Here is a 13,240-nt window from a genome sequence, read left to right as displayed (position 1 = left end):
CAGGCCATTGAGACAGAACACTACAGGTCATATTACACTGATAACTACGGCGACTAGAGGGGAATGCAATCAACGACAGGAAATATCATATATAAAACGGACATTTGGATATTTCACTTAACAGTGACAAAATGTTTACTGCACACATACACATACTGAGACATACTGAGTGTCAGGATCCCCAAATTTACCAATTCATCCTGCTGAAGCGTCACTTCGTATTGCCTGTATCCACTTTTATCTTCTTAAACGCTCGTTTTTTTGGGTCGACAGCTTATAAAAACGTATTTCTGTGTTTTTTAGCTTGTTTGCTGTACACCTTGTCACATATCAGCTTTTATACATTGTTCTGTTTTTTGTTATAAGTCCGAAATGACAATGAGGCAGCCTCCCGCAATGCAAAGTCAATGGAGAGCGTTGGATTGTTTCCAAAACAATCAAACCGTCTCCATTGACTTGTGTGTGTGCATTCTCCATTGACACGTATTAATAACGCACCCTTTTCATAACACAAAAAATACTATAGATCAGTTTTTTGTTGGTCAATGGCGCAGTCGATTTCAGTTGCGTCAAAATAGCAACGCGCCAACAATGCGCCTGAACACACCTAGTTTTCAGACCAGCACACCCATGGGCAAACAGATGGGCCTGAGTGTATTTGCTATTTAAACAACGTGGTGCTGGATGTAAAAATTATAACAGCGTTGGGCTGAAAAAGACACTGCACCGGGTGTATGATAGGGCCCTAGGTACAACCATTTTGGATCACGTGCCAACTCTTTTTTCCTTTGTTAAACTATCAAAAGTGGATTCGGACACACCCTAAGTGCACCTGCGCCATGCGCTTCAGACCATGCGCTCAGATCGTTAAAATAGGGCCCTGAATGTTTTATTACGGATTTATTCTCCATCATTATGAATAACTCTTGCCCATTAAAGCTTTTGGCAGCTTGATTAAAAATCACATTGAAGACATTAATCCAAGAGAGCAGGATATTTTAATCAAGGGATTTCAGCTCAAACAAACAACGTACAGAAATAAGTCCAGAAACAAATGTTCATCAAAACCATTCATCGTTTTATGTCAATGTAATGAGACATATTCTATTAACCCAGTGAATCCTGGTTTCATGTAATGTGTTCAATCAAACCACAATCACATATTCTGTAGTCTGCTTAAAGCAGATTATAAAATAGACTCACATTAAAGTGAGAACTCATACAAATCAATACAGAGAATATTTATTCATGTATTAATTAAACTAAGATTGATGTGTGATTGTTGGGTGACTTTTTATCATATTTGTAGATGAAAGTCTATCTTGTACGGCTTTGACATGAATTATTTCTTTTTGAGCAGGTAATGAAGGGTCAAATTTCCTGAAATTACATCTGAGGTCTAATTATCTTTAGATATTTGTGTCATATAAAAAATGAAGCATGCTTTACTTAATGGACTGCTGCAATAATTTATCCTTCATATTTAACGTCAGAGAGAAGATCTTAGAGGAGAGTAGCAACTTTTTGAAATCAGTGTCCTAATTTCTTAGGCTATTAATATCATCACTTAAGTGGTCTTGTAGAAGAGATCTGTGTGGCATGTCTTTAATTGCAGTATTTCCTGATGGACATCACTTTAGAATAATATAAGCTTCACAGGTCAATGTAAATACTGTATAGACAGAATCAATATATGCGAATGAGCCCTTCATGTTAATTCACAACATACATTATGGTGAGAAACAGAGAAAGAGAAACCGACAGACAGAGAGAGAACAGCTGGTGAGTAGAGCTGATTTTTATGTGAGTCACGTAGTGGACACTATAAAATGAGTGCAATGGGAAGAGCTTCCATCTGGCCCATATGTGCTCTCAACAAGGTGTTTACGTCCAATGATACTTCATTTAGATCCTGCTTATTATCGTCTCAACATCATCACCTGAAGTTTCTCACTGATCAACCACTTTAAGGCCAGGGATCAGTGACGCCAGGCGTTCAAGTCAGCAGCTTTTGCAGCAATGCATGATGGGTAACCAAACCTTGCTGAGAGCTTCTCTAGCATGACAGATGTGGGAAAGAGGAGGAAAGCCAACAGTCCAGTTATGAGCAGGTGAAGGGACCTATAGGCTGTTTTAAGGACCTATTAAGGACTGTTGTCAAATCCATTCCCACATTTCCCAGTGCATTTGTGAGTTTTCAGTTCTGGTTTAGACTTAGACTCTTATCCAAATTGTGGTAGGGTCGTCCTATCAGGATGCTGAAGTGTTTCCATCCAAACCCAATGAAACCCAATTGCTCTCTGAAATGACGTTCCCTAAATGGTCTCTCTGCTTGGCTGATGCCCCATAACCAAGGTGGCTGGAGCAGAGAGGTATGAAATACTGGGACAGACAGGATGGGAAGGTAATTACGTGAATGAGAAAGAGAGTGCATGAGCAGAAGTATTAAACAAGGGTACTATATTGACATTTATCTTCCTCAAATTAGAAAAATAAATACATATAATAGTAATATAATAAACTTTTAGTATTCAAGGTAACTTAGTGCTTTAGACTGCCTTCAACCCTTACACTTAGCATATAGTGAACTCAGCTCGGCACGCTTTGGCTCGGTTTGCTTTTTCACTGCAGTTTAGTAAAAAAAAGCTGCGCCACCACCTCATTTACTGACCACGATATAGCCATTTATTTTTTCCAGTTGCGTGAAACGATCGTTTAAAGAAAAACGTGCAAACAAATAATACTGCAGTGGCTGTTGCTGACTATATACTGTAGCGGGGTTGGTGTCTTGTGTCGCAAATCCAATGACACTGCTAGTGACGATTCTCTCTGGCCAATCAGTGATCTGCAGTGTTTACACATTTTAGTATCGGAACCTCAACCGAGGTGGCACTAAAAATACCAAGTACTAGGTACTGTACACAGTGGAAAACCCCCAAAAGTGAGCAGTTCTGAGCCCTACCATGCAGTGAAAAAGCACCAAATGTCCAGTATGAGACACATCAGGTCTGAGTGATGAACACACATGTAATCTTCACACTTCACTTCACTACATAATAAAACTGAACACAGTCAGTGAATCATAATGAGCAGAAGGTCCAAACAGATTTAATCAGAATGACTACTAATTCATAGCAAAGACTGAACAGGGAACATTCTCAGAAATTCTCCAAAATTCTGGCAATTTTCTAAGTTATGAACAAACATTCTTCCAGTAACGTTATTAGAAAATGTGTTCAAAGTTGGTATTTAATGTTCTCAAAACATTATCACAAAATATTATCTATACGTTGTTTAATTGAGCATTTTTCTTTTTTTAGTTGGATGTTCGTATACATTTGCTGCTTTTTAGGACGTTTTAAACATTTACGTTTTAAACTTAAGAGGAACGTTGACAAAATGTTTTTAGAACATATTTTGTTAGCTAGGGACCATCAGTATCATCAAACATTGGAAAACTGTTTTGTTGTGCTGATGACCTACATAATTATTTCATTTTATGAGTGAAGCTTCAAGTACACAGACCACTAAAGCTGGACTGAAATAGCATTAATGGCATCAAACAAACATTGTCCTTGTATTATTTCATGAAGTTGTTTTTTCAGAAACACCTTAAAAACTGTAAATGTAAGGGATACACATAGATTAAACAGATAATAAACAAAGAAATGTGAGCTATTATAATGTATGCTACATATGCTACACAAATTAAACTGATGGTCATAGATGCTGACTTTTTGAGACTTTAGCTTATTCACCGTATCCCCCAGAGTTAGATAAGTCCATCCATTCTCATCTCCGTGAGTGCCATAACTCTGTCTGACGCACCCACCGCTAGCCTAGCTTAGCACAAAGACTGGAGGTAAATGGCTCCAGCTAGCCTACTGCTCAATAAGTGACAAAATAACGCCAACATTTTCCTATTTATATGTTTTGATGTGTATAGTTACATGGTGTACTAAGACCGACGGAAAATGAAAAGTTGTGATTTTCTAGACCAATATGGCGAGGAACTATTCTCTCATTCATGCGTAATAATCAAGGAACTCTGATGCCGTACCATGGGTGCAGCGGTGCAATGATATTACGCAGCACCTGAAAATAGTCCCCAGCAGGTTGTCACGTTGGTTATGTTGACTAAAGTAAGGCTATTTTCAGGTGTTGCGTAATATCATTGCGCCTGCTGCACCCATGGTATGGCGTGAGAATGGTATGCATGGACTTATCTAACTCTGGGGGATACGGTGAATAAACTAAAGTCCCAAAAAGTCGGCGTGTTCCTTTAAACAAAAACCAAATTAAAAAGTGTTATAAACATTTAATAGCTGAAACTGAACAAAGTATATATAGCACTCAAATGCATTGCAAGAGGATTGTTGTTTCTGCTCATCTCAATTTTGGCTCAAGATCTTGTGTGTGAAAAGCATTGAAGATTTGCTCTTATTTTAAGAGATACATACATCTGAATAGCATGAAAACCATCAAACTCTCTCTATATAGTGTATGGTTATGTGTCACATTACAGGAAGTGGAAACTTCTATTTCCAATTTCATCCAAGTTACAGATATTCATCCAAGTCCACACACTGAATTCATCCACACACTGAATGAAAATAATTTACTATTAAAGTGCTCGCTTCTGATCAATATAAAAATGAAAGAAAAAAAAAAACAGACAGACTAACCATGTTCCACTTTGGAAAGAGGAAATCAGTCCCGATGTACTCGAAGTAATGAGCGAATCCCTCCTTCAGCCAAACGTCCTCCCACCAAACCGGTGTGACTAGATCCCCAAACCACTAGAAGAGAAGAAATGAACCATCAATCATCAACCGAGAAACAAACCATTACAAAGATTGATTTCATGTTCACCGGAAAACAATTATGACAAACTTTTGTACAAGAAAAGTATTTATGGGTACACTGAAACCAAACTTTATTTGGACAAAGCATCAGGAAACTACACAATCTCCAATTCATTCAATATCAGCAAAAGCATATTTCATTATAGAGGCAAACATGTTTTATTAGAAAAGTCCAATACAGAAGAAAAATAACTCTTCCTTCAGAAGTATAGAAGTACAAACAAACACTTCTAATAAACAGTTGCACTCTGGTTCAACAGAAATGCTGTTCACAAACGGCTTCACAGAACATTGAGAACCCGGCAGAGCTTTTGAACTATGATTAATAACGGCCTAAACAATCAATAACCTACAGTTACACAATTAAAAACACATTTTTCAGTTTCACAGCATTCATATCTGGGCTCTTCGCCAAGGAAACCTTAAATGAACAGAAGAGAGAAAAATGAGGATTCGATTATGAAACGTCCCATCTGGAAGGTAGAACGTATTCAAATGGCTCCTGCCATTGTGTACAGATGACAGTGTGCAAAACAGGGCTATTGACTGGAAAAGATGCAACATTGCAGTTGTGAATGGGCTGGATATTTTCCACAGGCTCCAAGGCTCAAGCAGATGTGCTACTGAACGCCGGATCTCATTGTTGTAGCCCACAAACCTTTGTAGGAGTCAGGCTTTTTACATCTGAACATGACATCATTACAGCAGCTAAAAGGCTCTCAAAGCGCCTGATGGGACGTTCATCTGTGACTCAGACACATGGACAGATAGAAGAGCCACAACGTGGAGAGAAACAGCTGTTATCCTGCTCTCACAGGAACTCTCTGCTAGTCACACATCAAGTGGCTTCCCAAAGGTTTTCTGCCGTCTTCTGATGACAATGAACCAGGACAATGAGTCACATCATATTACATCATTTAAAAAGCTGCAGTGCAAATGTATTCAGACAGATAGACAGACAGACAGATAGTCAGACAGACAGACAGACAGACAGACAGACAGACAGATAGATCTATAGATAGATAGATAGATAGATAGATAGATAGATAGATAGATAGATAGATAGATAGATAGATAGATAGATAGATAGATAGATAGATAGATAGATAGATAGATAGATAGATAGATAGATAGATAGATAGATAGATAGATAGATAGATAGATAGATAGATAGATAGATAGATAGATAGATAGATAGATAGATAGATAGATAGATAGATAGATAGATAGATAGATAGATAGATAGATAGATAGATAGATAGATAGATAGATAGATAGATAGATAGATAGATAGATAGATAGATAGATAGATAGATAGATAGATAAATGCACTGTAAGAGATCCATCTGGAGTTCTGACAGCTTGCGTTTTGTGTTCGTGCCTGATTAAGCAGTTCAACAACACAAGAATGTCAATGAACAGTATACGAACCATGAGACCCTCGCTCAATTACGCCTTCAACAATGTCTGTGAGACGAAAGCTGAAACTGAGGGATTCTGCAGCCCGCCTGCTTCATTAACAGATATGCTGGCATGAGTCGTGCAGGGAAGAGTTCACTCTGTACCTCTATATTGCAGCATATTTGAGGCAGGAGAAAACCGGCAATGGCATCATTAAAAAACAAGCAAACTTAAGTTATAAAACTCTCCAAAGCAGCTGAGAATCGCTCTGAAGAATCATACTGACATGAAGTCTTCAACCAAAATGGCAGTCTTGTACTTACAGAAAATGCCTGAATAATTGAGTTTAAATGTCCTTCATTGACATTTAACGAGGAGGTTCAAACAAGGTCTGTCTGCTGGATCAGGTTTGTGACTGTAGGGCAAAGGTCATTGCTTTCTCAACTGGAAAACCACAAGAAAGAAGTCCTGAAGCTGTATTCTAGCACAGGCTCAAATGTTATACAGCCTGGTCTAAAATAAAAAAGGAAGTATACTTCAAGTTTGTTGTATTAAGCAAATTTAAAATTCGAAGTTGAAGTAGCCTATATTTTGCAAGTATATACTTTATGAAGTAATTACACTAATATCATTGTACTACTATAGTACAGTTGTAAGTTAACTATTTCAGTACTTTTTGGAGATAAATTGGCTTTTTAGTAAAAAAAAAAAGCAGTTTTAGTTTTAAAAGTGTACTTTGAATATCAAAATGTTAATTATAAACATCTATAAAAAAATACATATTTCACTCACTATTTGAGTGAAGATATTTTTTTAACTGTATTTTTTTTTCAGCTCAAAATATTCCATGAGGTCCGTGGACCATTTTATATTAAACATAATCTAATAATCAAAACTCATCACGAGCACAGATAAAAGTAATTTCAAAGTTTTTTTTTTTGCCAGATTACACTATACTTGCCTGCACTAATAAAACACCTTCTGTTTTGAAAGACAAAATTTATTTATTTGTCTGACTTCAGAGTGAGAGTTCTGACAAATAAATGTGAAATTAGTGTGAAATTTGTTTACGTATGCTGCCTTTTATACACAAGCAGAGAATAAAACACCAGCCAACAGACATGAGTCATTTAGATGACTCACTTCCACAGACAGACTCAGCCATTCATCCTCATATTTAATGTGTAACTTATATTCAATATCTAAACATGTTTTTAAAGCAACCGGGTTAAGCTGTATGTGACATACAGTATAGGAACGGAAGCCTCACACTCTAAACATATTCATATCCAGAGGGCAAAATGTCACCTCTCCAATCTGGTGGAAAAAATAAGAAAACTCAACATCAGCTGCATCTGCCTCTATTAGGCTCATGCTATTGGCTGAATAACTGCATATGAAGGATTGTGGCAGCATCATTTAATTCTGAGAGGCTGAAATGAGATGAGAAATTAACAGTGATTGAGCGTCTGTGACATATAAACCCCATCGCTGGCGGCAGCAAATCTATTAGCAATCCGCTGCTACAGTATATGACATTAAAATGAGTCCAGGAGAGTCCACAGGATAAACCATAATACAATAGCAAGCAATGCCTATCATCTACTAATCAATTCTCTACTGGCAGTCCGCGTGAGCACTGAGATACAAATGTGATTTATCAGATGCCGGCACTTTGTTAGCATTATTAGTGCTTAGACAGACTTTTTGAATGTATGACAGAATATGTGCTGGATGAAGACTGATTTAATACTTTCAAAATGAAGGAGCCGATCAATATGTCAGATGAGCATTAGCCCCGCCCACTCTGATGATCTTATGAGCTCAGCTGCGGTAATTTACAGTGGAAAATAATTAGCGGTGTACTATTTAAAAGGTTAATTCACCCAAATTTCTGTCATTGAAATCTGTCATTATTTACTCACCCTCATGTCGCTCCGAACCCGTAAGACCTTTGTTCATCTTCAGAACACAAATATTTTTGATGAAATCCGAGACCCCACATAGACAGCAACACAACGACCACTTTCAAGGCCCAGAAAGGTAGTCAAGAGATTGTTAAAACTTAAATGTAATGAAGCGACGAGAATACTTTTTATGCACCAAAAACAAACAAAAATAATGACTTTGTTCAACAATCGCTTCTCTCTCAGACTCTTTTCTGTTGTTTCACAGCTTTTACTATCAGTAGGGTGCATTACAAAGTTGTATGTTACAGTTTTACAGTGTGTTGTATGCATATATAAATGTGAATTCAGTGGGGATGTTAATGTACTGCAGGACAGTATTGGACATATATTTCAGTTTTCTGCCTGTAAACATCATCACTGCTCAATATTATATTTCTAGCCTCTACTGCTGCTTCTTTTCAATTATTCTTGATCATAAAACAAGGCTTTACATGCGGAGAACAGCCTGTTCTAGGTTATTCTCATGAATTTCAGCTCTAAAACTATTGAATATGCACATCATTGCTGTTTCTGAAATAATATCATGATTTCATGCTCCCTGTGCGAGTGTTTTACTGTATAAGGTTCAGACTGAGTTCAGACAGAGCTGCATTATCTGTGCAGAAATGAGAGATGAGGGGATTGTTTTCTTTTATTTCCATTTCCCTAAAAATAAAACAAAAAAGAGAAAACAAACAAAAAGAAAAGAAAAGAGGAAAGAAATGCAGACATGCTGTTTTCATCCCGATCGTAGAGCTTTAAGCTAGAACACAATGCAGAGCTGCGATTCAGCAGCATATGAGGAAAACTATACAAGAGATGAATCCAGAACAATACTGGAGAGCGCAGAACATCTCCAACACTCTCATCAATAATCCGCCATAACAAAAGACACTACAATCCAAGGTTCTTGGAAACACAAGAGCTGCAAACAAAGGCTGATGAAAAATGAGCACATGCAATGTATAATTCCAATGTTTCCTTTCCAATTCATGCTGATGATGCATTTGTGGGCTTAGTCCTCTACTGAACATTATTTCAATGGCTAAATAAAAGAAATAATCACTTTTAACCCTGACTGCTTGTTTGATCTGTGTCTGATAGTCTGCAATGATGCAAAGATACACAACAAATAGGTTATTTAACACAAGAAAGACTTGTGAATGAGGGAAACACTCCAGAGAGAGAGAGCAAAACAGTGTGAAAGAAAGAGGTATGAAGAAAAGAAATCTTTACTTTCACAATCCCAGTGGAGGTGATGTGTAAAGCTCTTTTTATATGAGCTGTGCACCAAATTCTCCAGATGTCCAATTACATCTGCTGCTGTTCTGCCCTTTAACTCAACAACTGACCATCTCCACACTCTCTGTTACTTTCTGACTCCTAGAGTTTTTCTCTTTCTGCCTTTCTTTCTCTGTCTTCTGCAAATGGATAATGAAAACATGTCTGAGAGGTGATACATTTGATATAATTATGAATCTTCACTCAGAAGAAAAGGTTCTGTATACCTTAAAGCAGTGGTTCTCAACTGGTTTGGCCATAGGACCCACATTTCCCCATGGTCATGAAGCCACAACCCAAAATGTTGAACCAAGCTAATGTATTTCTCAGAAATGAGACACACACACCATCCTAATTTACTTAAAATACAAATTGTTAGAATACCACTAACACTATAAACCATTTAAGGTAAGGCTATTCTTTGGGGGGGGGGGGGGGGTAACACAATACCAGTTAGTAAGTAGGTAAGAGTCACCACAGTCATCAGAAATATAGAATATATCACAAAATTAAAACAAAGTGGTATTTTGCCTTAAGTAAATGATTAGAATGATCATAATCATAATCATTCCCACCTAACACACAATGTAACAATTTATTAGTGCTTTTTGGTCATTTCATGACTTATTATTTGATAACACAAGTACCATGTTCCATGCATAATTTTAATTCACTCTTATATAGGGGAGTGCGGGGCACAACATAACGTGGGGTTAGTTGTAACACGCATGTTTTAACCCTTTCCACACATGCCAGAATGACGAAACTTAGTGTATTTACTAGTTGCCATATCAACATTATTTAGAGGAAAAAATAGCGCAAAAATTAAAAAATTTCTGGAAGATATTACTGAACATTTATTTAACCATAGCAAAAGTAAATTTCTTACTCAAGTTTAGTTTTTATCTCTGTTTTTTGAGTTTATTTAAAATAAGACAAATCCATATATTATTTTAATCTTATATCTGTTATTTAACTGTCGAGATCGTTCTTTAATGCTGATCTAACCAGCAGAAGACACGAGCCGCGATTTAAATCCCAGTTGTGCAGGTGGGATGCGTTGTAGCACTGCGTTACAATGAGCCCCTATTAGAAATGTGCCATTATATTCTATACTTTTATGAATTATTTTGAGAAACCATGAGAAAAGGGTGAATAATGACTGAGAGTCAATGTTCAGAAATGATTCATTATTATTATGTTTTGAACTGTGCAGCATAGCAGTATTTAGCGATGGGTTTGTTGTCAAACTCAAAAATGAGTATATTTTTAATGATTAAAAAATGCCATTATTTTATTTTAAAAAGTTAATCATTGTAATTTGTTGACAAAATATTTTAATTTGTCTTGGATATTTTGATTGTATCAGATAACATTTTAAGCTGTCATTTGGTCATGTTACAACGTGCCCCACCACATGTTACAATGTACCCAACCTACGGGGCATGTTTTAACATTTCACTTCCATTCTTTCGGGGTAAATCAAGAAAAAAGTATACACTGTATCAATGAAACAAAACCACACAATTGTGTGCAATTAATGTGGAAAAAAATAAATACTCTGAACCCCAAGTGGATTTACACAAACTGAGAAAGTCAAAAAGCATTAGGCTGTGCCCCGCACTACCCTAGTCTCATTTAGTGAAGTGATATAAGAAGCACCAATTTAAGTGTGCACCGCGAGTGCAGTGTCGTATAACATCTGACAGGAAAGTAACATTTTCTGAGGCGAGTGAGAGACTTTTTATTCCGTAACAAGTTACAAAAATAACGTTAGCAACTGACAGCCTAACAGCATCTCATCTGACAGAAGATCCTGAATCAGGACAAAACGTTTTTCTCAGGCAATCTTTACTAAAACTGTGACTGTGTTACGTATTGCTAGTGTTAGTTGTTACAAACACTGAGCGAACAATGATAGAAGATCCAAATGCAGTTTATTGATAGCACAATCCAAAGTCATAGTCCATTAAACAGGCAAAAGGTCAGAGCAAAGTAAATCAGTCCAATCAAACATACAAATCCAGAGGATGAGACAGGAACAAGAAAACAAGGACATAGGCAGATAAGGCAGGAACGGGCTCAGGAACAGACTCAGGCTCAGGAACAGCCTTGTGCTCAGCGGCGGCCATCTTGGCCAAGGGCTCTGGCTCTGGGAAATGAGTTCTGATGAGGACAGTGGTGATGGTATAAAACATCTGCTCACACTGAACCCTTCCAAGCTCCAAAAGGTAACAAAATATGTTTTATTCTTCTGTAATAGTTGCTCTAATATCAGGAGTTTTATATATTATCGCGACAGGTCTATCATGTTAGATATAGATCCAGGTCGCTAAAGATCCGAATATGTAAGAATGTTTGGCGAAATAGTCATGCATTTAAGGGTTAAACAGGCAAAAGGTCAAACCACAGAAAATCAGTCCAATCAAACAAACAAATCCAGAGGGTGAGACAGGAACAAAAAAAACAGGACAAAGGCAGATATCAAAAACCAGGAACATGGGAAACCGCTCACTAATGCTGTACAGACGAGACAAGACTTCGGAACGAGACAAACAACTGACCAGGGTTATATGGAGAGAGAGAGAGAATGAGGTGATTGGACACAGCTGCACATGATTACACAGATAACAGACAAAGCATTGTGGGAAACCATGTCCATGATGTGTATAGTGTAGGTGGAAACAGTGTCCTCTGCTAAAAGTGCAAGGGCACTCGCAGCTGGTGGATGTGACAGACTGACAGAAATGTCAACAGCTTTGACACACTTCTTTCAGAATAAATGTCTCTCATCAGAAAGAAAAACGATTAATTAAGTTTTTTGTTATGGTTGTTTCTTTTACCCCACACTCAAAATGGTTTTGTGGCCCACTTTTGGGTCAAAACCCACCAGTTGAGAAATACTGCCTTAAACTCCCCATGAAATCATGCAAAACTTACAGTCTCTCATTTCCGCCAGTATGGATCAATGATTTTGATGACATCACTCTGCACTTTAGCTTCTCATCAGATTATCTGTCCAATTAAATGCTCTCTAGAATCTGAAGTATCCCATCTACATTATAATTCAGACAGTGTAAATATGCTTTCCATTGGGGCGAATGAAGTCTGGTTTTACGTTAGTGTCATGTGAACTGCCGCAGCGCACACACAGGCTGCTCAGGTCCAGAGAGACGAGAGCACAGAGCGGATCATATGCGCGAGTCGGCGCATACCAAAATATATCGGACCCATTTGAATTCTGCACAGAATGCTATATTTTAAAGCGATATGGAGGAGATTAGGAGGAGAAACAGTTATAGATTAGAATGAAATGCAGCTTTACTGAGCTCAACGGCTCTGGCCGAGCTGTGACATAAACAAAATGATTTTGGCTATTTTAAAAAAGGGGAGGGGATGTTCAATATGTCCCGCTCTGTTTTCGTGTTTCAATGTAAATTACGTCAACACACTGAATAATGCTGCGCATTTCAAGGCACTTCAGTGGGCCTGTAAAGGGTTTGGTCAGGCGCTTCATATATAGAACCTTTTAGGAGTTCCCATCATCTGATCATGTAATGGATTTAGTTTGAATTTATTTCTTTAGTTTGAATTTTTTTTTTTATTACATTTAATGAAACAACATGTTTAACATGAACTTTCTGCAATCATTTAAGACATTTCTCCTTATATAGAACCTATTTGGCATAAAGCATTCTTTAAAATTAAGGGCCAGATTTACTAAACAGGGCAAATTAGGCTGAG

At 37.4% G+C, this 13,240-nt stretch overlaps 1 protein-coding gene across 1 annotated transcript in view; it reads right to left on the bottom strand.

Annotated features, from left to right (window-relative positions):
- LOC307127208 (thyrotropin-releasing hormone-degrading ectoenzyme-like) overlaps positions 1-13,240 on the bottom strand; it is a 167,864-nt gene that overhangs the window by 77,432 nt on the left and 77,192 nt on the right. The window contains exon 5 of the mRNA XM_079818320.1: positions 4,686-4,799. Coding sequence (XP_079674446.1) covers positions 4,686-4,799 — 114 coding nt within the window. The remainder of the gene's footprint in view (positions 1-4,685; positions 4,800-13,240) is intronic.

The sequence above is a fragment of the Gobio gobio genome (genome assembly GCF_949357685.1).
Source record: "Gobio gobio genome assembly, chromosome: 5".
NCBI classification, from domain to species: Eukaryota; Metazoa; Chordata; class Actinopteri; order Cypriniformes; family Gobionidae; genus Gobio; species Gobio gobio.
This window is presented reverse-complemented; position numbering and strand designations above follow the sequence as displayed.